At 34.9% G+C, this 24,663-nt stretch overlaps 1 protein-coding gene and 1 long non-coding RNA gene across 3 annotated transcripts; one reads left to right on the forward strand and one right to left on the reverse strand.

Annotated features, from left to right (window-relative positions):
* The first annotated feature begins 350 nt into the window (after positions 1-350).
* Positions 351-7,706, forward strand: LOC110625837 (receptor-like kinase LIP2). Of its 2 annotated transcripts, XM_021771500.2 has the most exons (17): positions 351-881; positions 957-1,040; positions 1,171-1,241; positions 1,418-1,497; positions 1,669-1,801; positions 1,896-2,054; positions 2,135-2,512; positions 2,765-3,434; positions 3,516-3,596; positions 5,117-5,181; positions 5,293-5,342; positions 5,491-5,617; positions 5,736-5,894; positions 6,152-6,224; positions 7,057-7,087; positions 7,226-7,273; positions 7,384-7,706. In XM_021771500.2, the coding sequence occupies exons 1-16, from the start codon at positions 464-466 to the stop codon at positions 7,242-7,244; spliced, it is 2,598 nt and encodes an 865-aa protein (XP_021627192.1). In that variant the 5' UTR covers positions 351-463; the 3' UTR covers positions 7,245-7,273; positions 7,384-7,706. The 2 variants fall into 2 exon arrangements, with proteins under 2 accessions (XP_021627192.1, XP_021627191.1); XM_021771499.2 differs by having other exon boundaries at positions 7,226-7,706.
* A 146-nt stretch (positions 7,707-7,852) lies between these two features.
* LOC110625839 lies at positions 7,853-9,008 on the reverse strand. The gene is made up of 2 exons (XR_002489621.2): positions 8,631-9,008; positions 7,853-8,465 (listed from the first exon to the last, which is right to left on the reverse strand). It is a non-coding gene; the product is annotated as an uncharacterized LOC110625839 (long non-coding RNA).
* Positions 9,009-24,663: the final 15,655 nt, after the last annotated feature.

The raw sequence follows: 24,663 nt of genomic DNA on the forward strand, positions 1-24,663 counted from the left end.
TATATCATATTCTTTTTCGTGTACCCATTTCTGTGTGAAACTTACTTTTCCATAAAATATATATTAATTACTCTTGATTTCTGACATCAATTTTATATTAATGCAACTTGCATTTTTTTTTATACAAGAAAGACAAATTTGAATTGGCCAATTGTTGAAAGTCTTCGAATGTATATATATAATTATTTATATATAAAATTATTGGGATCTAGGTCTTTTTTTATGTTGTTTTATTTTATTGGTCTATATATTATAAATTGTTAATTCTAGCAGGCTCAATAATCAACAATTCAATAATATATTTTTTTATTTGATGGCATGATCCCAACTCCATAAAAAGGGCAATGATTTCAGCACTCCAATGTCTTTCACTCACACATGTAAGGACTCTCTCTCTCTCAATAGGAAACCTCTGTCCAAGATATCTTCAACTCCATAAGTCTCAGCGACTCTGCAACTTCTGATGGCTTCTCGCCGGGAAAGTAGAAGGAATGAAAGTAGAGGTACTAATAGTTATACAGATCCGAGGAGATCTAGGTCGTCGCCTGAGTTGAATAGAAGTACAAGTATTGGGCCGAGGCAATATTCATATCAACAACTAGCAAACGCCACCAATCATTTCTCCAGTAATAAACTTCTTGGAGAGGGCGGCTTTGGACAAGTTTACATGGGATCAGTAGATGGTCAATCCCTTGCTATTAAAAAACTCAAAAATCATCGAGATCTACAGTCTCAAGGAAAACTGCAAGATGAGATTATAGTTGTTAGCAGCGTCCGTCACAAAAATCTTGTTGAACTGGTTGGTTACTGCGTTGAAGGGGCCGATAAATTGCTTGTTTTAAAGTATTTTCCTAATAAGTCCTTGGGTTATCAATTACATGGTGAGTCTCCTCTTTTCACTTTGTATTTTCATAACTATTATGAATATTAATATAAATAAAAATTGATTTTTGTAGAATGCGAAGAGAATTTAGACTGGGAGACGAGGATGGATATCGCTAAAGGCTCTGCAAGAGGACTAGAATATTTACATGAACACTGTGAGTATATAATTAACTATATTCATAGCTAATAATTGCCAACCTCTTTAGTTTTTGAGGTTCTATCTATTATTCTTTGTTTAAGTTAATAATTTATTTTATCTTAAATTTTTTTACTTTTTTATATTAGGTGATCCTCCTGTTATACATTTAGATATCAAATCAGATAATATCCTTCTTGACGATGATTTTAAACCAAAGGTAAGATATTTTAATAATAATTTTTTATATTGAAACCATTATGTAGTGGAATCTCTCAAAAAAATATAGTTGAACGCAAAAGTTTTATTTTCAAAAAATATTGAAATATTATGTGAAACTCATATATATAGAGCATAATAAATTAATTAATCTACTTAAATCATTTCGTTAATTAGGTGGCTGACTTTGGACTTGCACGCTTTTTTTCGGAGGCTGCTACTCACATCTCTGAATCAGCAATTATGGGAACCAAAGCGTAAGATAATTTATACATGTCTGAGTTTTTTAGTGTAATTATTATGTTCTACTTCTAAAATAATTAAAATAAAAATAAAATACATATGAAAACATAAGGAAACTAGTGTTTCTTTAGATTTTAATTTCTTGAATCTTGACATGAATTTTGATTGAGTTTACTAAATTGCAGCTATGTAGATCCATCTGCAATAAAAACTGGACAATACTCTGTAAAATCAGATGTCTATTCATTTGGTGTTATGCTTCTGGAATTAATTACTGGAAAAAGACCTATAGAAGACGGCATTGATGTTGTTGAATGGGTACACTCACCATTCACATGCAATCATTGATATTAATTGATATGAGTCCGAGTTAATAAATACACATAATTATATTTTTATCGATATTTTATAGGCGAAACCTGAAATTAAGAGTGCTTTGCGGAATGAAGAATTTGAAGATTTTGTAGATTATACATTGCACACGTTTGACCATGGAGAAATGTATAGAATGTTGTTCTGTATTGATGCTTGTTTAAATAACCGTCCAAAATTTCGTCCATCAATGAAAAAGGTAAAAACAAAAAAATAATTCATATATTATGTTAATAATTGATAATATATTTAATAATTTCATTATTCTATGCCATATAGATACTTCTAGCTCTTGAAGGAATTTTGCCTTTAGACAAATTATGCAATGAGAAGGATGATAACAAATTGCCACGGTACCCTACTTTATATAAAGATTCAACTCCTATGAAAGACAATAATAGTACTAAAATGTGGAGATCTACTGATGAAGCTTCATCTAGCGAGAGATTTCAAGTTCGAAATCGGAGTACATCTAATAAAATGTGGAGATCTGCTGATGAAGCTTTAATGAAGAGATCTACTGAAGCAACTAATCGTTTAGCTGAAGGTGTTAAACGTCTTGATCTTTCTAATGATGATGAGGAAGAAGAAGATGAAGAAGAGGTTTCAGATGAAGAGGAGGAAGAAGAAGATGAAGGGAACGAGGACGTTGACAATGTAAGTCACTCAATTCTTGTTAATTCAGTTGAATATTGCATTGGAAAACTAAATATATCAATTATTTTATTAATAAGCACATCTTAGACTCTATTTGCTATTAGGGCATGGTCAATTTAGTAACTTTTGTGTTTTTAAATATCTAGTAGTGGAAATTAATTAAGGGAAATAGCTCAGTAACTTTTATATTCTTGTAAATCTACGTGAAGTGTTTTGACTATGTTCTAAACATTACTTTAAAAATTTTTGTAGGACCTTAGTCATAAGTCAAAAATGGCTGAAGGAGGAGAGGTGATTGCCTGCCACACCGTTCGGGCATGGACCGAGCAGCTGGAAAAGGCACAGAAAGGAAAACAACTGACTGTGGTGGATTTCAGTGCTGCCTGGTGCCCGCCTTCTCGTTACATGAGTTCAGTTCTGGCAGAGATGGCCAAGAAGATGCCCAATGTCACATTCTTGGTGGTGGATGTTGATGAATTGACTTCTGTTTCTAAGGAATGGAAAATTGAGGCAATGCCAACTTTTTTGTTCTTCAAACAAGGAAAAGTAGTTGACAAGATTGTGGGTGCCAATACAGAGGAGCTGCAGTCGACCATTGCAAAGCATGCTGTCGACGACACTTCACCAATATTTACTTATCAACAAATTGAATGGGCAACTCGAGGTTTCTCCAAATTTCTCGGTGAGGGTAGTCTGGGTTCAGTTTTTAAGGGATTCCTGGATGGCAAAGACGTTGCTGTAAGGAAACTTGAAGATCTTTCAGATGAAAAGGAGCAAGAAGAGCTTGAGCAGAGGATTAAGACCATTAGCAGTGTGAGTCACCCAAATCTTGTTCAGCAGTTTGGACACTGTATTCAAGGATCCGATATATATCTTGTTCTAGAGTTTTTTCCCAGCAACTCCTTGAAATCCCTTTTACATGGTGAGTCATTTTTCTTTTTTTATGCATAAATTAATGCCCAACGTGATGTTAAGGTCTTATGATTAAGAAATTTTATTACAGGAAAGAAAACACTGGAATGGTCAAAAAGAATGAAAATCGCAATAGACTCTGCAAAAGCCTTGGAATATCTCCATGATGATTGTGAGTGTTTATAATGTTTATGATATTCATTTATATCTTGGTTTTATATTGGCCTTATTTGTATGTTTTGCAAAGAATTGAATTCTTTTAATAGAAATGGATTCATTTCTATTCATAAAACCCTTGGAATGACTAATTTAAAAAATATATATATAAAAGAAATATATTTTTTTTAATTTTTGTATTTGATAAAATCAATAATATAAAAAAATTTATTTTAAGCTAAAAGTAAAATCTTATCAATATTGTTAGAATTTTACAAGAAATGATTTCATTTAAGGTTATTTACATCAAAATTACTTAATTAATTCTTTGAAAACTTTTTTTTTCTTTTATCTTTTATTTCTTTGTTTGTTTCAATTTTAAATTTATTTATTTTTAATTAATAATTGTTCTTTAAAGAAATTATTTTAATTTAATATTGACTATTAATATTTAATATATTTATAATTAATATTAAAAAACTTATTATATTATTTTGTTAATTTAAAAAAATCTCTATATTTTTAATAGTAAAATTTAAATTTTAAATGTTATAAAAATATTAATAATGACTTTCTATGAATGTGATAAAAATTATTGTTATTTATAAAAATAAATATTTATGTTTAGTTTAAAAATAATAAGAATGATGAAAATTAAATTAATTTAAATTTATTATTAATTTATTTAATGTAAAAGAGTTTAATTAAATTTTATTATATTTAAATTGATTTTAAATAAATGAATTTTTTTGAATATAAATGAATTGAATTTTATTAATAAAGTTTAATTCTTTTCTTAAAAAAATACATATAAAAAAATTAAAAAATTATTTATTTAGAATTAATTTAAATACAATAAAATTCAATTGAACTCTTTTATATTAAATAAATAAATAATAAATTTAAATTGATTTAATTTGTTTATTATTTTTATTATTTCTAAAAATATAAATATTTATTTTTTTATAAATAACAATCATTTTTATTATATTGATTGAAAATAATTATTAATATTTTTATAATATTTAAAATTTAAATTTTACATATATTTTACTATTAAAAATTATAAATTAAGATTTTTTAATTAATAAAATAATATAATAAATTTCTTTATGTTAATTATAAATGCGCCGAATATTAATAGTCAATACTAAATTCAATTATTTTTTTAAAAAGTAATTATTAATTAAAAATTAAAAAATAAATTAAAAAATAAAATATAAAAAAAATCTCAATGATTAATTAAGTTATTTTGATGTAAATAGTTTCAAGTAAAATCATTTCTGGTAAAATTCTAATAATTTTTTTTTCAAGATTTGCTTTTAATTCAAAATCAATTCTCACAAAAATTTAAAGAATTGAGTTTCTATACTATTAGTTTTGCAAAACACAGAAATTTAAAAAAAATTTATTTCTTTTAAATTCTTTTAAAATTAGCCATTCCAAACAATAATATAAATTAAGTTTTTATTTTCCTTTAGATTTTATGCTATTAATTTATTTTCAAATAAAGTTTTTTATTTTTTATATATGCAGATAATATCGTACATGGAGAGATCATGACAAATAATATTCTTGTCGATAAAAATTTCCAGCCAAAGGTAAAATAATTTTGTTTATACTAAAGCTAAATGCCAAAATTTATTAGGTTTGGATGAAAGTATAAATATATAAATATGCCACAACAATTAATCTACTAATTTTGGTTTCAGGTTGCAAATTTTGGACTTATCATGTATTATAGATCTGAGAGAACTGATGTGTAAGAAAATTCTTTTTCCCCTTTTCTTCCTATCGTTTACAATGCAACCATGGTATATTTTTGAATTAGTTAAAATAAACCTTGTTTATGAGGCTTCTCTATTGAAGACTTCTATTTTCTAATTTCTTATATCAATTCTACATTATAGGTATGCAGATCCCGAAGATAATGAATGTAGTTTTGAAGAATCAGATGTTTACGCTTTTGGTGTTGTGCTTTTGGAACTGATTACAGGCAAAAATACTAAAGATAATGACACTGATATTGTTCTGTGGGTATGCAGTTATCATTAATTAAGTGATCTATAATAGTTAATAAAGGATATAGGCAATAATATGTGAAATATATGAATTTATTTAAAAAAATAACTAATACATTTTTATAAATATTCAGGCAAACACTCTAATGAAACGAGCTTTATACGGAGAATATACACTTCTTATTGATTCTAACTTGGAAGGTGATTATAATAAAAAAGAAGTACAACGGATGATTTATTGTGCTGCAGCTTGTTTATATAAACCTTCAGACTCTCGCCCACAAATGAAAGAGGTATCAATTCAATTCTAGCGTTATGCTATTAATTTATTAACAAAAAAGTTATTACGTACTAGCATTGTATATACAATAATTTTATTATAACCAATGATTATACATATCATTAACATCTAACTGTTAGATTATATAATAAAATTTTCACATCCTAAGACTTTGCTATTAAATTCCGTCAAAGCATTCAAAGAATGATAGCTTATATTATTGACGTCTAATCTTTTTACTAATCTTTTTATTCCTTTGCTATGTTATAGATAGTTGGAGTTCTCGAAAGAAGTATTCCTTTGAAAGATATATGGAATGACGATGACAATCAATTCCTATTTGGTACATTTCTTATTGATAATAATTTATTTTATTTATGCAGAAAAAGATAATTCCTGAATTTTAATGAAATACCACTTATTTCAATAGTATATACAAAGTAATTTTATTAATAATAAGTAAATTTATTAAATTTATATCAGATCTAATTCATGTCAAAAGTTAGTCTAGGAGGAATGAGTATGTAAGATCTTTATATTAGGTTTAACAAGATTTAAATAAAATTAATAAATGCATTAATAAATATTAATGCTTTCTCAATTCTATAAAGATAGAACTTATCTTTATTTATTATAAATTATAATCTATTATACTAATTTATAGCCATTGAATAAATATTAAAATTTAATTAAATTCAAAAATACTTTCGATTACATAATAAAAGCCATCAAATATTAACGAAGGGTATTATAAAAATTAAGCAAACTTTAACATTTTTTTTAGATTTGTGACTTGTGATTCAGATATTTTTTTCTCAGTGAAAAAATATTTATTAATAAGTAAAGATTTAAATAGAGTAACTATTTTATTTATACTTTTATTTTAAAATTAAATAGATCTGAAAATTTTAATACTAAAAAAAATATAATGGAGAGATTATTTTTTTATTTACTCAATTAAAAAAATAAACAACATAAAATTAGGGGCTTTGCTTTTATTATTTGAAAATGACTATTACACCTGATTATGTTTTTTTTTATAAAATTTTTATAAAAATAAAAATAGACATAATTTTATGAACAAAGAGAATGAATTTTTATCATCATTAGAAAGCATTGTCTTTCTAGAGGATCATGTATCAGCCGAGGGATTCTAATTGCTTTATCAACTACAGGATCAGGAAAAGGAGGCGGCTCATTGAAGAGGTCAGTCATAAAGAAAACCGTGAATCTGAGTTTGACTATGAGCATAACTTTTTCATATAATTTCAGTTATTTGGATATGAAATATCAGATTGAGTTGAAAAGTTTAATATTATTGTTCTGTGTTCTTTTTTTCTTCAGGAAATCAAAGAAAACATAGCGAGAAGTTTGTTTATCCTTGGTGATATTGTACTGTATTCTTTACCGGGTGATATTGCATAATGACGACTACCATACTGTGGAATTTGTTATACAAAAACTGATGAAGTTTATCCCTGGAATGCCCCTTGAAAATGCAGATAATATAGGGAGAGATGTACATTACAGGGGCTCGGCAGAGGTGATTGTATGTGCTCAGGCTGATGCTGAAGGCTATTGCATGCAGCTGAAGGGTACTGGGCTTGGGAGTGCAATAAAACCTGCGAGTGGTGGGCGCTGAAGACGGACAACTTGTACGAGAATCTCCTCATGGTCCCTAGTAAAGTTATCTTAATCAGAGTATTAGATAGTGTATGTGTGTTGGCAATGTCAGTGTTCGTATGAATCTTGTCATCCATGTGCAAACGCGAATAAAGGTATAGTAGGTGGTCATTTTTTAATAAAAGAAAACTGATTGCCTTCATAGCTATTTACATAAAAAAGAAGCAACATTGATAACTGTTAAAAGAAATTTACCTGCTCTTTATGAAAATGCCCTTAGTTACTCATAATTAGACAAATTCTTTTTTTTCTTTTTAAGATTAAAGATAATATTGCATTCCATTTAAAAAAAAAAAAAAGATAATATTGCATTAAAACCAAAGGGCACTAGGCCCAAAAACAACTCAACACAGAAAAAACCTTTTAAGCTCGAGATAAAAAGCCTAGCAAGCTACAACAAAGCAAAAACCCAGGTTCAAGGTCTAACTCGAACAGAAAGCCTAACGCCCAAGAAACTAAAAAACTTTGCTTGTTGAGAAATTTCTATGTCTGCTGCCTACACCGCCTGCTGCGAGTATAGCATCGGAATACAGCTTCAACAGTCGCAACAAAGGAACAAAGATTCAAGCACATGCAACCCAAAAAACGAAGACAACTTGAAGCACGAGCTAAAGAAGTGAGCTTTCGTCTGAGCTATGGAGGAGGAAGTCGAGAGAGCTCAACCAACCATCTCTTTGCCTTGAGGATCTCTTGCCCATGATGAGGGGAACGGTACAACGATCCTTGAGACCTTGATCATAGAAAAAGTTTTAACTCCTCCATAGCTGAAAAGGGTAGAACCCTAATTGAAGATCGCAGACGAAAAAGGGAGGGAACTGAGAGAGGGATCTCAAAGTTTCTGAAAAATCGCCTCTATCAAGCATGCAACAACACTCGAATGGCAGAACAAGCCTCTGAGAATCTGCACACAAACACAAATCCACCACAATCAAACACAAAAACAACCGGAAAACCAAATCCAACGGTATCCTACACAAAGAATCGCCGATCTGGAAAGAAAATACAACAGTTAAAACAAAATAAAACAAAATCTTATTTATCCTCTGTAAACTGTGAATATGATCACCCAAAGTTGCAAGCGAAGCTGTGGATCTTAGGCTTTGAAGATTCTGCACTGTTTAGGAGCCTCTGCAATTTCTGGAAATTTTCTGCAGATTTATGAAAAACAGAGGAAAGGATTTTTGGAACAGAGGAAAAGAAATTGACACAGATTCCTTTAGAACTTAGCTCACCTGCCGATTCCTTTGATCAGCATAGTGTTGTTATTTATAGTAGAATGTACAACTGAAAAACAAAACAATCCGAGCTTGAAGCCGCAAATCTCAGATTAAAAGAGAAACTGACGCTAAATGGGTTAAAGAAAAAACGGGCGTTGAACAGTTCAAGCCACACATGCAGGAACAACGTGCAACATGCAGAAACAACGTGTAATGGGTACATGCTCATCAACCAAATGACAGCTGGCGTAACAGCTGGCAACAAGCTTATTTCCTTCATTTCTCCCCCGTAAGCTTGTTCTTCGCATCTTTGATCCCAATCATCATGCTCAAGTCATCGATCTTGTCTCGGGATAGTGGCTTTGTCAGAATATCAGCGAGTTGTGATTCAGTTTTTACATATTCGATTTCGACTTCTCCTCTTTGGACACACTCCCGAATGAAATGAAACTTAATATCAATATGCTTGCTTCTGTTATGATGGACAGGATTCTTTGTGAGAGCAATTGCAGATTTGTTGTCAACTCTTAAGATGAACTTGTTTGTCTTCCAACCGATCAACTCATGTAACAGCCTACTAATCCATATGCCTTGACAAGCTCCTGCTGTTGCAGCAATATATTCAGCTTCACAAGAGGATAAGGCTACGACTTTCTGCTTCTGAGAAATCCAGGTGACAGGGCTTTGGCCGAGGAAGTAGATTACTCCTGTCGTGCTTTTCCGATCATCCACGTCTCCGGCTAAGTCACTATCGCTATAGCCTACTAGCTTGAACTCCTCCTCTTCCACCTTGTTGTATATGCACCCATGATGTAAGGTGCCTTTCACATAACGCAATATCTGTTTTACGGCTGCTAGATGTTTCGTTGTTGGAGCTTCCATGAAACGACTTACAATTCCAACTGAATATGCAAGATCGGGTCGAGTGTTCACCAAATACCTCAAACTTCCGATTGCACTCCTGTATAGTGTTGCATCTACCGGAGGACTTCCATCTGACTTGCTCAGCTTCACCCGTGTATCCATTGGAACCCGACATGGCTTACACTCAGCCAGGCCGAGCTTCTCGAGCATCTTCTCAGCATACCCTAACTGGTTAAGGGTGATGCTATACGGCTTTTGCTTGACTTCTATACCCAGGTAGTAGCTTAGCATCCCAAGATCACTCATCTCGAAGATCTTTCTCATCTTGGCTTTGAAATTCTCCACACCTCTCGGCTTTGAGCCCATGATTATCAGATCATCTACGTACACTCCCACAATCTGCACTTCATCTCCTTCGTGTTTCTTGTAGACTGCATGTTCGATCATACATCTTTGAAACCCCAGCTCTCGGAAACATTTGTCTAGCTTTATATTCCATGCCCGAGGCGCCTGTTTAAGACCATACAGGGCCTTTCGTAGTTTCAGAACCTTTCCTTCCTCTCCTTGTTCAATGAATCCATCTGGTTGTGACACGTACACTTCTTCTTCTATCTCACCATTCAGGAACGCAGATTTGACATCCATATGATGTACTATCCATCCTTCTTGTGCGGCTACAGCAAGTAACACTCTTACTGTCTCTAGTCTGGCTACAGGAGCAAAGACTTCTTCAAAGTCTATGCCCTGTTTCTGCACATACCCCTTCGCAACAAGTCTCGCTTTATATTTAATGATCTCCCCTTCCGGATTCTTCTTTACTTTGAAGATCCATTTCAGACCAATAGCTTTCTGGTCCTTTGGGAGTTCTGCTAGTTCCCATGTTCCATTTCTCCGGATAGCCTCCATTTCTTCTATCATTGCTTGTCGCCAATGTTCACTGCATGCAGCTTCATGGTAAGATGCTGGTTCTTCAATTGACATCAGGTAAAGACCATAGTCTTGATCGACCTCCACTGTGTTTTCATAAATTTCTTGAAGAGTCCTGAACCTCTTTGGTCCCTCTGAGCTGCTTTCTCCTGTCTCTGAATGTTCAGAGCCTGACCCGGCTATAGGTGATAAGGAAGCCGGCATCAGATCCTGACCTCAGAGGTTTTTGTCTTCTTGCATTTGTGCTTCCTTGTATGTGATGACAAGTGGTCCTTCTGTTGTGGAGTTTGATGTCGTCTGGCCTTGCCATTTCCACTTCTCTTCTTCCTGAAACACAACATCCCGACTTACCACAATTCGGTTAGAATTTGGATTCAATAACCGATATGCTTTGGACCCTGGTTCATATCCCAATAAAACTAGCTTCATGCTTCTGTCATCCAATTTTCTCAAGTGTGGAGCTGTGTTCTTGGCATATGCAATGCAGCCAAAAACACGCATATGATGAACACTCGGAAGTCTTCCATGCCATGCTTGATACGGAGTCATGCCTTGGACACTTCTTGTGGGTGATCTGTTCAATATGTATACTGCAGTACGTGCAGCTTCTCCCCAATATGTAGCTGGCACTCCGGAGCTATTCAAGAGACACCTTATCATCTCCACTACAGTTTGGTTTCTTCGCTCTACTACTCCGTTTTGCTGTGGGGAATAAGGAGCAGTGAGCTGGCGTTTGATGCCGTGTAACTCGCAAAACTTGCTGAACTCATTTGATGTAAACTCGCCTCCTCTGTCTGTTCTAAACATTTTGAGTTTACATTCGGACTGGACTTCAATTTGAGCTTTTACTTTCTTGAAAACACTAAAAACCTCATCTTTGCTTTTGAGCATCTCAATCCACATATAACGACTGTAATCATCCACGAGCAAGAGAAAATACCTGTTTCCGCCGCATGTGGTAGGTGATATCGGTCCACACAGATCACCATGTATGAGCTCCAGAGGTTTAGTTGCTTGATACTCTCCTGCTTTTGGGAAACTTGTGCGATGCTGCTTGCTGATCACACAAGGTTCACAAACGTCCTTCACTGTTTCTATCTCCGGTAAACCTTTCACCATGCTTTCTTGTGCAAGCTTGCGTAAAGCTTGAAAGTTCAGGTGCCCATAGCGTGCATGCCATAGGCACGATTTTTCTGACGACTTTGTCAAGTGGCACTCTGAATTTGCTTGTGTCATTCTCATCATGTAAAGGCGATTTTCCGCTCTCTGCACCTTGGCTATCAACCTGTCCTGTGCATCATATACTCTCAGAATCCCTGCTTTCACCACCACTTTTGCTCCTGATTCGTCGAGTTGACCAAGACTTATAATATTGGATCTTAATCGAGGAATGTAATATACATTCGTTAGTTTAAAATGATCTCCATTCTTGCACTGAAACACTGAGGTGCCTCGGCCTTCTACCTTGACGACTGAGCCATCACCGAACCTGACATTCCCTTTGATTGATTCATCAAGATTGGTTAAGGCTAGCTTGTTACCAGTCATATGGTTGCTTGCCCCCGTATCATAGTACCACATGGTTCCTTTTGTTTCTACACTTTCAAAGTCATGCAACTGTTCTTCATTCAGCAGTAGCTCTTTTTCTTTCTCTTCACCAATGTGAATCAGCTCACTGGTTTCTAGCATCAACAACGTTGACTCCTCTTCGAATTGCTCCACTAAATGTGCTTCATTTTTTCCTTTTCTTTCAGCTTTGCAATCAGATTGAAAATGGCCATATTCGTTGCAATTGTAACACCTGACCTTTTTAATGTCGAACTTCTGACGGTGTTGTCCTTCATCATCCTGACCTCGGTCTGTTCCAGGAGGGCCACGACTCCTGCCGCGACCTCCTCCTCTACCTCTGCCGCGTCCTCTACCACGTCCACGTCCGCGTCCCTGGCCTCTGCTCACATCCTGTGGGCGCTTCTCGTTGGATCTTGAGGACTCAGCTCGTGCTTTCCACTCTCCTTTAGTGAGTAGCACATATTCGTCTCCTCTGGAGTCGTAACTCCGCAACCTCTCCTCGTGAGCTTTGAGAGAACCAGTTATATCTTCAATTGTCTTAATAGACAAGTTCCCGAATTCTTCTATGGTTGAGGCAATCTGAAGGTATTTAGGGGATACTGAACGTAGCATTTTCTTCACTACATACGTTTCATCAACCTTTTCACCAAGAGCTCGGAGCTTGTTGACAACTGTCGCAATCTTTCCGGTGAATTCATCGACGGATTCACCAACCTCCATTTTCATGCTTTCGAGCTCCCATCTGAGAGCTTGTGCCCGTACTTCTTTGACCCTCTCTGCACCGAGGTTCATAACCTTGAGAGCGTCCCATGCCTCTTTAGCTGATTTCTTTACCCCCAACTGTAACAGGGTATCTTCGGTGATCCCTTGAAAGATTGCCGCCAATGCAATCCGGTCTGAACGAGGATCAACTGGATCTTCTGATTCAACCACATCCCAAACGCCTTGAGCTTGCATATATACTTGCATCTTGATTGCCCAAGCCGCATAATTTGTCTTTGTTAGGAGCGGATACTGCAGAGAAACACCCCCTTCTCTTACGGGTGCTCTCACTACTGTTTCTGCCGTCTGACCACCATTGCCGCCGCTACCACTACGGACAGCACTGGATGATGAAGCTTCGTGTCGTGGCATGTATTTGGGCATAAACTAGGTCCCGGGCTCTGATACCAAGTGTAAACTGTGAATATGATCACCCAAAGTTGCAAGCGAAGCTGTGGATCTTAGGCTTTGAAGATTCTGCACTGTTTAGGAGCCTCTGCAATTTCTGGAAATTTTCTGCAGATTTATGAAAAACAGAGGAAAGGATTTTTGGAACAGAGGAAAAGAAATTGACACAGATTCCTTTATAACTTAGCTCACCTGCCGATTCCTTTGATCAGCATAGTGTTGTTATTTATAGTAGAATGTACAACTGAAAAACAAAACAATCCGAGCTTGAAGCCGCAAATCTCAGATTAAAAGAGAAACTGACGCTAAATGGGTTAAAGAAAAAACGGGCGTTGAACAGTTCAAGCCACACATGCAGGAACAACGTGCAACATGCAGAAACAACGTGTAATGGGTACATGCTCATCAACCAAATGACAGCTGGCGTAACAGCTGGCAACAAGCTTATTTCCTTCATCCTCAATCCTGCCAGAGGAGGATTGGGATCAAACTCACCATAGGGCAAGGGAGGAATCGGCTATCTCCTGTCTTAAAGGGGCAGAGAACGGCCGCACTGAGGATGACAGAAAAAGCGGATGGAAGCCACAGAAACAAAGAATGGGATATTCATGTGCAAGCGTTGTTCATATGGAACCTTTTCTCTCATCTGCCTTCAAAGTTCTCATTTAAATGTCTGCTACTACCACTAAGATATGCACCAATAATAGCTCTCCGAGCTCGCACCTCTGGCTTTGCAGCGATCATCAGGCCCCCTTATTCATTGGGGCTTGGCTCTTGCCCCAACAACCAAGTATAGGTCGCGTGCACGGGGCTAGTTAATTCGGCAGGTGAGTTGTTACATACTCCTTAGCAGATTTCGACTTTCATAATCACAGTCTTGTTGTCTTAATTGACCTAATGCCGTTTGGGTTCTAGATTAGTGCGTAACTGAGCACCATAACTCAACTTTCAGTTCATTTCGCATTGCTAGTTCTGTTTATTAAAAATAGTCTCCTTGAAGCTCTCGATAATGGTGAGAATATGAGATTGATAGGCTGGTAAAAAAAGATGGAAGATTAGGATAGAAAGTGAAATAGGCCGGTCTAAATTGATCCATAACTTTTGAACCCACTTTCCATTTGGTCCAAAATAGTTAACTTAAGTTATTTTAGTAGTTTCATGTTAACTATTATATACCTTCCGATTTTTCGTAAATCGCCGATGTAGAACGCTGTATAAGCTGCTGAGTCTCACAGAGAGCGAGACCAAAACCAGGACCGTTACAAAGAGAGGGCCATGAGTAGAGATTAGAGGAGCACTTGGACAAAAGAAGAGCATATATAAGTTGATGCACATAGGCAATGAAGCATTTGGTTTTGTTTCACAAGGACTGATTTTGGCTAGTGAAACAGCTTTGCTTTTGTTTATGAGGTTGAAATTGCTTTGATTTTAGTGTATGATTCGATAACACTTTAATTTTCTTAAGTTTCAAGTGATAATATATATAGGCTGTGTTGTACTATTTGAATTGTTGTGCGGATGCATACGTGAGGGCATGCATGGATCTCAGTATACAAAAGGGCCTGAATTTTTAGTCTAATATTGTTTATTGAATGCTTAGGCTTCCTAGTTTATTGCTATGCAAGAACAATATTTGATCACCCTAAACCTAAGCCACTTGAAGATTTTAGAACCCTTCAAACACGTTATAGGAGAAAATATGGAATTAAGCCTTTCATGTGCAGGAAACGCAGTAGAGGATTGTTAACTTATGTAAAAGCAGAACAAATACTTTATTTACCTCATCATTCAATCAGTACATCAGCCTCTTTAAATAGAGAGAAATAGATAACAAATCAACATTGCATAATACTCGGTAATAATTTACCAAACCACAAACTGCATTAATGCTCACAGCCTAAAAGCTAGAAAGCATATTATTAGTTCTTTCAAAATAGAAACAAACAACTACACATGAAGCCACGTTGTCAACATTCCCTCCCTTAAATTGAAACCTCCTTCAGTTTACTTTGCAAACTCTAAGTAATTCACGTAACTTCAAGAATGATGCTAAAGTCAAGGGCTTCATAAACATATCTGGAACTTGTTCCTCGCTTTTGTAATAAACAAGATTGATTTTTTTTTCCTTGGATGAGATCACACAGAAAGTAATACTTTACATCAGTATGCTTACTCCTTCCATGTAGAACTGGATTTTTGGAGAGATTAATTACTAAAGTATTGTCACATTAAATAGGCGTAGGACCTTCTTGCTTGAATTGAAGTTCTTCAAGAATACTTCTCAACCAAATAGCTTGACAAGCACATGATGTTGCAGCTACATACTCTGCCCGGTGGTTGACAAGGTAACAATTGGTTGCTTCTTCGAGGACCACAAAATAACTCCAAAAACCCAATATAAACACATATCCAGATGTACTCTTTCTGTCATCTGGATCTCCAGTATAATGGTATTGAATAAACAATAAGCTTTCGAGTTATCGCTAATACCCAGAAAAATGCTTTTTTGTCCTTTGTCATCTAACTTCTTTCTCATAGCATCCGGAACGCGTGCATATGCAATGCATTTAAAAATGCAAAAATAATTAACATGTGGCTTATGTCCACTCCAAGCTTCATGAGGTGTCATATAATGATTAGAACTAGTAGGACTTCTATTCAATATATGAGTACTCCAAAGAACTGCTTCCGCCCAAAATTCTTTCGGTAAGCCACTTCTCTTCAAGATGCTATGTACTATGTCAAGGATTGTACAATTCTTCCTCTCACACACACCATTTTGTTGTGGTGTGTAGGCTGCTGATCAAACATAATTTAGCCACATTTTTATTATCTTTATTACTGTTTAAATACACAATTTTCTAGTTTAATCTATGTTTTTATGATGTTTTTGCAGAAAAGGAGAAAACTGAAAACTTGGAGAAAAATTACAGAAAAAGTTGGAAAATCGATTGGGTCAAAGTGATTTGGCCAAATCACTCGCAGGAAGCTGAAGCAGAAAACTGGGACTGACTTACAGAAACGATCTGGGCAAGCGAATTGGGCAAATCAATTGCCCAAATCAAACTGATGCAGACATGGACAACAGCGCAGGAAAAAGGAAAAATCAGAATTTTAAAAGTGTTGAAGTCCTATCCTACTTTAAATACCACAAGACCAATCCTATGACATCTTCAAGAGTTACTTCTAAGAAAGACTTTCTCCAAAAAGAAGATTTATTCATGATTAAATACAAAGGCAAAGAAGGAATAAAAGACTACAAAAGTCCAAGTCAAATTAGGATTCCAAATCCTAATTAGACTAGGACTCTTCACCTATAAAGGGAGACAGCCACAAACTAGCAAGAGAGCATCGAATTTTCTGTAGAATTTCAGCAGCAACACAGCAGCCTCCTTTCTACTTTTCTTCTTTCTCTTTTTGTGTATTTTTGTCCACCATGAGTGGCTAAACATCTTCTTTTCTAGTTGAAATTGGGAAATTTCAGTTTTGTGATGAATTGGGATATTTAAAACTCCATTGTTAAGCTTCTATTTTTCAATATTTATGCAACTTGTTCTTCATGCTATTATTACTTTATTCTTAGAATCAATTAAGGCATGTTGCTTTTAATTGCATAAGTGATAAATTGTTAGTTTAAATAATTTAGGTCCGTAATTGCTTAGATTGTTTGAACACAAGCATACTTGGTTGCATAATCTAAACTTGACCACGCGGTTGGCAAGATTAGAATTAGGTTTCTCTAAGTCTTAATGCAGTTAACAGTTGAAAAGTAAAAAATCCAAGGACGTTCTGATTAGCGAACGTTTCCTAGTCAAACTAAAACTAAGGAGAAATTTGATTGTGAGAAGCATATTCCACAACCTAAACTAATTTATTGAAATAAATAGGAGTATCAAAGAATCAATGATCAATTCTAAACAGCTGAAATAGATCCATACTTCAACTAGAGCTTTTCTCCCATTGATTTACTCATCATTTTAAATTATTGCTTTCTCTTACTATTTAGTTTTAATTCATTATCATCAAAACAAACCCCTCTTTTTATTTATTTTTGTTATTTACTTGTCCAAGTCATAATTAGGAAGATCTTTAGTGTCAAATCCCTGTGGTTTGACCCTATTGCCACTATCTACAAATTATTTTGTTGATTGATAATAGGTTTATTTTTTACGGTTTCGACAACCGCTATCAGCTGCTATAAATTGTCTTTTGATTCCCATCTTTTCACAAAATTCCACAAATTCTTAGTAAGTGTATTCTCCACCCTGATCAGTTCACAATCTTTTAATTTCGCAACCAGCTTCCTTTTGCACAATCATTTTGAACTTTTTAAATGTTTCAAATATTTCATATTTTTCTTGCAAAAATAAACCCATGTGTTTCTGTTATAATCATTGACAAAACTGATGAAATAGCGTTTACCTCCAATGGATTTAGAATGGGACCACAGATATCAGAATGCACTAATTCCAGCACCTTCTTTGCTCTCCAGGACTTGTTTATTGGAAAAGGCTCACGGTATTGCTTGCTAACAGCACACTCTTCACATATTCTAGTTGAAGAATTGAATTTTGGTAGTCTAAGCAACATCTCCCTCTGTTGTAAGGACTTCAAGCCTCCAAAATTTAAATGTTCATAATGAAAATGCCACCTCCAAGCCTCATCATTCATCTTAGCAGAAAAGCAAGATTGTGTGGAATTGTGAAGATGTAAAGGAAATACACGATTCGATGACTTACAAATTTGAGCATTCAGTCCCTGGTGAGCATCTCGTATTTCACAAATGTCACCTTTGAAATGAATTTTATATCTCTTTTCTAAGAGTTGTCCAGCACTCAATAAGTTTGTCTTTAAAGCAGGAGCATAAAAAACATCACCTATAGTATGAATAAAGTTGGCTTTGGTCATGACTTGTACCTTTCCTTTCCCCATGACAGAGATAATGGAATCATCTCCAAATCTCACAGTGTCTTGATAAGCTTCATCCAACTCTAAAAATGCCATCTTGCTCCCGCACATGTGATTGCTACAACCAGTATCAAGATACCATAATTTAGTAGATACCTTGTCTTTAGAAGTACAGGCCATCAAGAGCGTAACCTCCTCTTCAGCCTTTGACTCTATATCTTCCCTGGTCTCTATAAAATTTGATTTTCCACCATGATTTTTGTTTAAATTGGTGCGACACTCTAAGCGATAATGACCGTATCGATGACAACGGAAACACTCCACATGTGATTTGTCACGCCTTTTCTCTTTCTTGTGAGAATCGCCTGCTTTGTTCTAAGAATCACTAGCGTTGTTCTTCTCCTTTTTGTTGTTCTCGTTCTTCCCTTTCCATTTGCCTTTCTCATGATCACCAGATTTTGGAAGCGTTGTTGCCTTCAATGCTATCTCTTTCTTCTTCTGTTGGTTCAATTTCTACTCATGAACTAACTTGGGGACACTTAATATGTAACGACCCAGAAATCGGACCGCTACCGGCCCTAGGATTCAGATCGACTCAAGATCGCCAGAACCCGTAGCAAGCCTACTGTACATCCTGCTACACCTGATAAAATCTCATACATGATCACAAGATATAACAAAAAAAAAACATAAACATCCCATGAACTAAGGCTTAACCTGTGCATGCATCAAAACTGAAAACATAAACCCATACTAGAGCTCTCATCAAATGCTCCAGTATGGTAAACATCACATGCCTCAAGCTTAGTTCAAACATAACTCATACTTAAAACTTTTACATAAGGATCATGTAAATAGGGATTACAAGGCAAACACTAAGGCAAAGCATAATTCTAAAACCATAAAATATTACATATCCACATCTACACTATTACATTAGACTATACCAGCAACTATGCCGACTTCCCTGAGCTATCTTTGACCCTGCAAACCTGGGGTTAGGGGAAAGGGATAAGCTGCAAGAGAGTAGTGAGCAGAACATAAAAACAGTTTAATAAATATATGATCGAATGAAATGTGTCACAACACAAACAATACACATCAAGATGGACTTGTCACCAGTAACCCTCTACATATTCCAATAATGTCCGGCCCTCAACAAGAGCTCCTCAGGACTTCTTCTTAAATATAGCATAACATATCCATAATGCTAGGGGTGTAGAATGGGTAGCCCTAGTCTTTTCCTTACATAGTGCCAGGAGCGTAAAATGGACAGTCCTGGTCTTTCCATATCTGTTATAACATATCATACTCGAGGGCTAGTGGGTCATCCAACATCCATCCACATCAATAGTAAAATATGCAATGCATCATATTCGTGAATTCTAATGCAAACAACCTAATACATATACATGGCATTCGTGATGCAAGAATATGCTTAAAAAGTTTGAATTCTTTAAAATAATAGATTAGTTCAGTTCTACTCACCTCTGGCTGACGCTCGCCTAACACTGACGCAGATATTTCACTGCAGGCCTCTACAGTCTCCGAGGTCCGATTCTACACAGATGGACTCAATGAAGGACCAAACATAACTATTACAAGACTCTAAACAACTCCCCAAAAACTCCCTAAAACATACCAAAGCATGCATACAAAATAAGCAGAAGAAGGCTGGGTAGGAGACTTTCGGCAGCAAGTTTGACGGCCAAAGGTCTCTCACAAATCCGAAAGTCAGGGACTTTCGGGGGCAGGTTCGGTGGCCTAAACTCCACATAGATCTGAAAGTCAATGACTTTCGAGGGCAGGTTCAGCGGCTTAAACCCCACACAGATCCGAAGGTTGGAGCCTTCAGAGGCAGGTTAGGCGGCCAAAAGGCTGCCTCCACAAGCAGGTTCGGCAGCTGAACTTGGGTTCTCCAGCAAGGCAGAACCCGATTCTGCCCTATGCACACAGCCACCAAACACTCTGATCCTCATACCCAATAACTCATAAACATTCATACTCACTCAACATGCATAAGGGACATTTAGATCTAGCTTAATCCCCAATAAGCAACAACAAAAACAACACAAGAGAACATATTCATTATCAACCTAACTCAAACCCTAAAACTTTAGATTTAACCATTTCATGCATTAACAACCCTTAACCCCTTCTTAAAACTTATTTAAAATATAGGAAGGCGAAGATCTAAACTTACCTCTTAGAGATCTAAAGGTGATAACAACCTCAACTTGGAGATGAGGTAAAACGGTCTCCGGAGGTCTCTAAGGTTTAAAAACTTAGATTCAAGCTCAAATCTTCAAAAATGAGGGAAAACTCATGAATTTTCTAAGAGATTTGAAGGAATTTCAACAAAAGCATCAAAGGGAGTGCATGGACCTACTTTTGTCAGAAAATGGAGAGAAAATTCTTCCATTTTCGGGCTGAAGGCCTTTTATAGATGGCAGAAGAAACCATCTTCAGCGGCCGAACTTGAAGGTTCGGCGGCTGAACCTAGGGTTTTCCTTTAAAACTCTTTTCTTTCTTTTTAACACAAAACTCACTGAATCTTTCAAATTCATTTTATGAAAATCTTATTTTACCCTTCTAAGGAGATTTCAGCTTCGAAAATTTCGGATTCCAACGGGGATTCCGTCAAAAGGTTGGAATTCCGACGCTATAATTTAGCCGGGTATTACATAACATAAGAGCCTCTCACTGAAACTCCTTCTCGAACCTTAACCTACTGGAACCAACAATAAGCTCCATTAATTTTCAACCACCCATCCTGATCCATTGATTTCCCTGTGAGATCGAACATTTGTCCACGCGTCAACGCCCTATTGAGTCCACCAGATCTCAGTCCATCAATTGATGCCATCTATGAGAAATGAAGGAAGATTATCCAATCATCGAAGTTTCCAAACAAAACCACTGAGATCCACATGGCTAATCAAGAAAACAACCCATCAATACCCGTTGAAAATGAAGACCCAATCCCAGAAACTCCCCATCCTTAGGGACTTCTTATGATATTATTCCCACTCCCCTCCGCTCAAATGATATCCAAAATACCCTTTGCTAGCAACTCCACACCTACAAATGCCATCTTTCAAACTCCCCTATCAAATCAAGACTTGTAAACTATGTTGATGTAACTGTAGCAAACCATGATATGTATGAACCAGATCATGCAGCAAAGAGGCCTTATCCCACCAATGATTATAAACCCGATACCTATAGTAACTCATAACCAAATGTCCACACCCACATTCATCCTAGAGATAGAAAACCGTGAGCCGGTAACCACAACTCATGCAACCAAAAGAAGAAGAGAGGACGAACCAGTCAGGAAACCCCCGGCTAAGTGTAGAAGCCGAGCTGTGAGAAGCCTAATAGAAAAGATGTTGACATAAGTAGAATCGTAGCACTGGAAAGATATGAAACGGAGAGTGAAAGAGAAGGAACTAGTTCGAAATCCTTGGTGAATGTCGAAAAAACTGACCTGAAGGACAAAAAAGTAGTCAAGAAACTAGAAAGGCTAAAAAAAGAATTGCTAGCCGAGCTAAAGAGCCAAGCAGGAGCACATACGAGCCTAAGAACATCCTCTCCTTTCGTGGCTCACACCCAAAAAAAAAAAAAACCATCCCAAGTTTGAAATTGGAGAAATTATTTGGTGATTCTTAGCTTTGGGCTTGGGTTGCATCTTTGTTTACACCTCTTGGTCTCCTTTTGGTGCTGTGTTTTGGCTGCACTGTACCTACTTTTTTATTCTTCTGATTTAGTGTTGTGACTATTTTATTTATGTAATTCCTAGCATTAATCTTGGTTTTATGTTACTTCTATTTAGTTTTCTTTGTAGTATGTTTTATCGGCACTTTTTGTGGTTTGTATTGTGTTCCGGCATTTTTACTTAGCATTCTCCATCATAAGTGTAGGTGTATTAGGAAAATTTGATGTCTGGGTTCTAATCATACGTTCAATGCTAAAATTTATATTACTTCTTGATTGTTTATATTTATTAAACATGCTAGAAAAATAGTATTAATGATTTTTATGCTTTCTTTGAACAAACTTAGATGACAAAGAAAATCAAAGGAAAAGAAAAACGGCCTAGCAACATAGCTCAACTAGTATCACTCCTACTTATTAGCGACGAAAATTCCTTGCTAATACCTTAGGGACAATTTGCGAGAATAAAATTCCGTCGCTTAAAGTCTGTTGTTAATTTTTAAACCAATCTCTTACATTGTCGTTATGTGTGTGATTTGTAATCCCGTGCTAATTTAGTGACAAGTGCTTTTGTAACTAATACCATGGGAAAGAGCAGAATGTTTTTTGCTTACATTAGCAACAGTCTATTTCGTCGCAATTCTTTGACACATGCATCTCCTAATTACACATAAGATATATCATTAATAAATGAAATTGTCATCACTAGCTGCATTAATTAGTTACATACAAAGCCATCTATTAGCTGTATTAATTGGACTATTAGCAATCAATAAATTTTAAATTAATTAATTAATTAATGAAACGTCATCATTGATTTTTAAAGAGGGAAAGGTTTATCTTTCAATTCAAATTAATTGTCCATTGATAGAGTCATTACCATAAGTGTAGACATTCATATACTGTATGAGAGATGAATCTTATCTTCACCATTCACTACAAAAAAACGGACTATCAGCGATGGAAAATACTTCCGTCGAAAAAAAAAATTAGCGACGGAGCAGCGACGAATAATATATGTTTATATTTCTGACGAATTAGCGACGGATTTTTAAAATAGCGACGGATTTTTAAAATATAAATTCTGTCGCTAATCCGTCAGAAAATGCAAATATAAAAGAAAAAAAACCCTAATAATTTCTTTGATATCTCTTTTGATTTTAGCCGCCCTCTTTCTCTCCTCACCTCTCCTCTCCTCTCCTCGACGCCACACCTTTCTCCTTGCAGCAATCGCCGCCGCCGCCGCTGATCTCTCCACTGTCGCCGCTGCTGGACGCTTCTATTTGTGCTGCTGAACGCTTCTGTCGCCGTTGCTGGACGCTCCTCCCACCACCACAGCATTGCCGCTCGCCATTGCCTATCAGGTAATTATTTCAAACTGCTGCTGCAACAAGCATGCTACTGTGCAGCAGGAAGCATGTTTGAAATAATTCAATTAATTTGATATTAAAATTTTCTAAATTGTTTATAATTAAATTTTTGTCTTATGTTTGAATTTAATTTTTTTAATTTATTTTACTTTAATATATTAAATCAAAACTTATTAATAAATTGGTTTGCTTCAGTGTCCAAGTTAGCTTTCAACGTCAACAGCTTTAATTTTTATAATTAGAAGTTGAAAAAACTATATGAGTTGGAAATTTTAATTCTTAGATTCAAAATCTGACTTTTTATAAAATTATATTATGAAATTTTAAAATAATTATAAAAAATATTAAAACAATTAGTATATATTTATGATAAATATAGGATAAAATAGTTTAAGGTAACATGTTAAATACTCAAAAAAATAAAAATAAAAAAATAACCATGAAATTTTATCGATAAATAGACAGTAATTTAATAATTAATATTTCAGATAATTAGTAAATTATTTAATTAATTATTTTTTATAATTTAATTGGAAATTTTAAATAGTAATGTCTTAATCAAATAGATAAAATAAAGTCTTAATCAAATAGATAAAATACTTAAAGTCTTAATCAAATAGATAAAATAAATAGTAATGGTCCTTTATTAATAAAAAAATACTTATATCATTAAACCCCTCAATTTTAAAAATATTATTTTTAAATATTTAAATTTTCTAAAATAATATTTTAAATTTTCTAAAAAATACTAAATCAACACAATAATATAGCTTAATTTAAAAAATACTATAATCATGAAAAAAACGTAATAGGTCTTTAAAAAAAAGGTATTGTTTGTTTTACATTTTCCTTTTCTAATTTTTTTTTAATTATTGTTAACATTTATATGAAAAATTATTCAGTTTGTTTTATAACTCATTTTCATAACTTTTGATATGTATAGTTCGGCTTTGTCGGTTTACTTTACATGCCTTCATTCAACTCTACTTTGATATGTATTGTTAAATTAATTAATGTGTTTGATTTGTTAAATTAGTATATAATTAGAGTTGAATTTGTATATTGATTAAGGTTTTATATATTGTTTGTCTTTATTGTTAATTGAAACTAATGGACAATTATTTTTTCAGATGCCTCGAAGAGCAGTATCATCTAGAGGTAGAGGACATAGCCAACAGCTCTCTATGAATGAAACAGATGAGGCCGTACAGGTGCAGGAGGAAACACTGGAGCACACTCCACAAGCATTAGGGGGGCAAGCAAACGCATCCTCATCATCATCAATTCGAACTAGAGGTCCGAACTTGGGACATCCTATCCCATCAAACCCTTCTGATCGACAATTGATTAGATTGAA

The sequence above is a fragment of the Manihot esculenta genome, chromosome 11, assembly GCF_001659605.2.
Source record: "Manihot esculenta cultivar AM560-2 chromosome 11, M.esculenta_v8, whole genome shotgun sequence".
Classification (NCBI taxonomy): domain Eukaryota; kingdom Viridiplantae; phylum Streptophyta; class Magnoliopsida; order Malpighiales; family Euphorbiaceae; genus Manihot; species Manihot esculenta.

What these genes read in the sequence shown, in the direction of transcription:
- LOC110625837 (XM_021771499.2), top strand. Translation starts at nt 464, where the DNA reads ATGGCTTCTCGCCGGGAAAGTAGAAGGAATGAAAGTAGAGGTACTAAT. An exon ending in CTTGGGTTATCAATTACATG is followed by an intron (nt 882 to 956) that starts GTGAGTCTCCTC and finishes TGATTTTTGTAG; the next exon opens with AATGCGAAGAGAATTTAGAC. An exon ending in GGAATATCTCCATGATGATT is followed by an intron (nt 3,597 to 5,116) that starts GTGAGTGTTTAT and finishes TTATATATGCAG; the next exon opens with ATAATATCGTACATGGAGAG.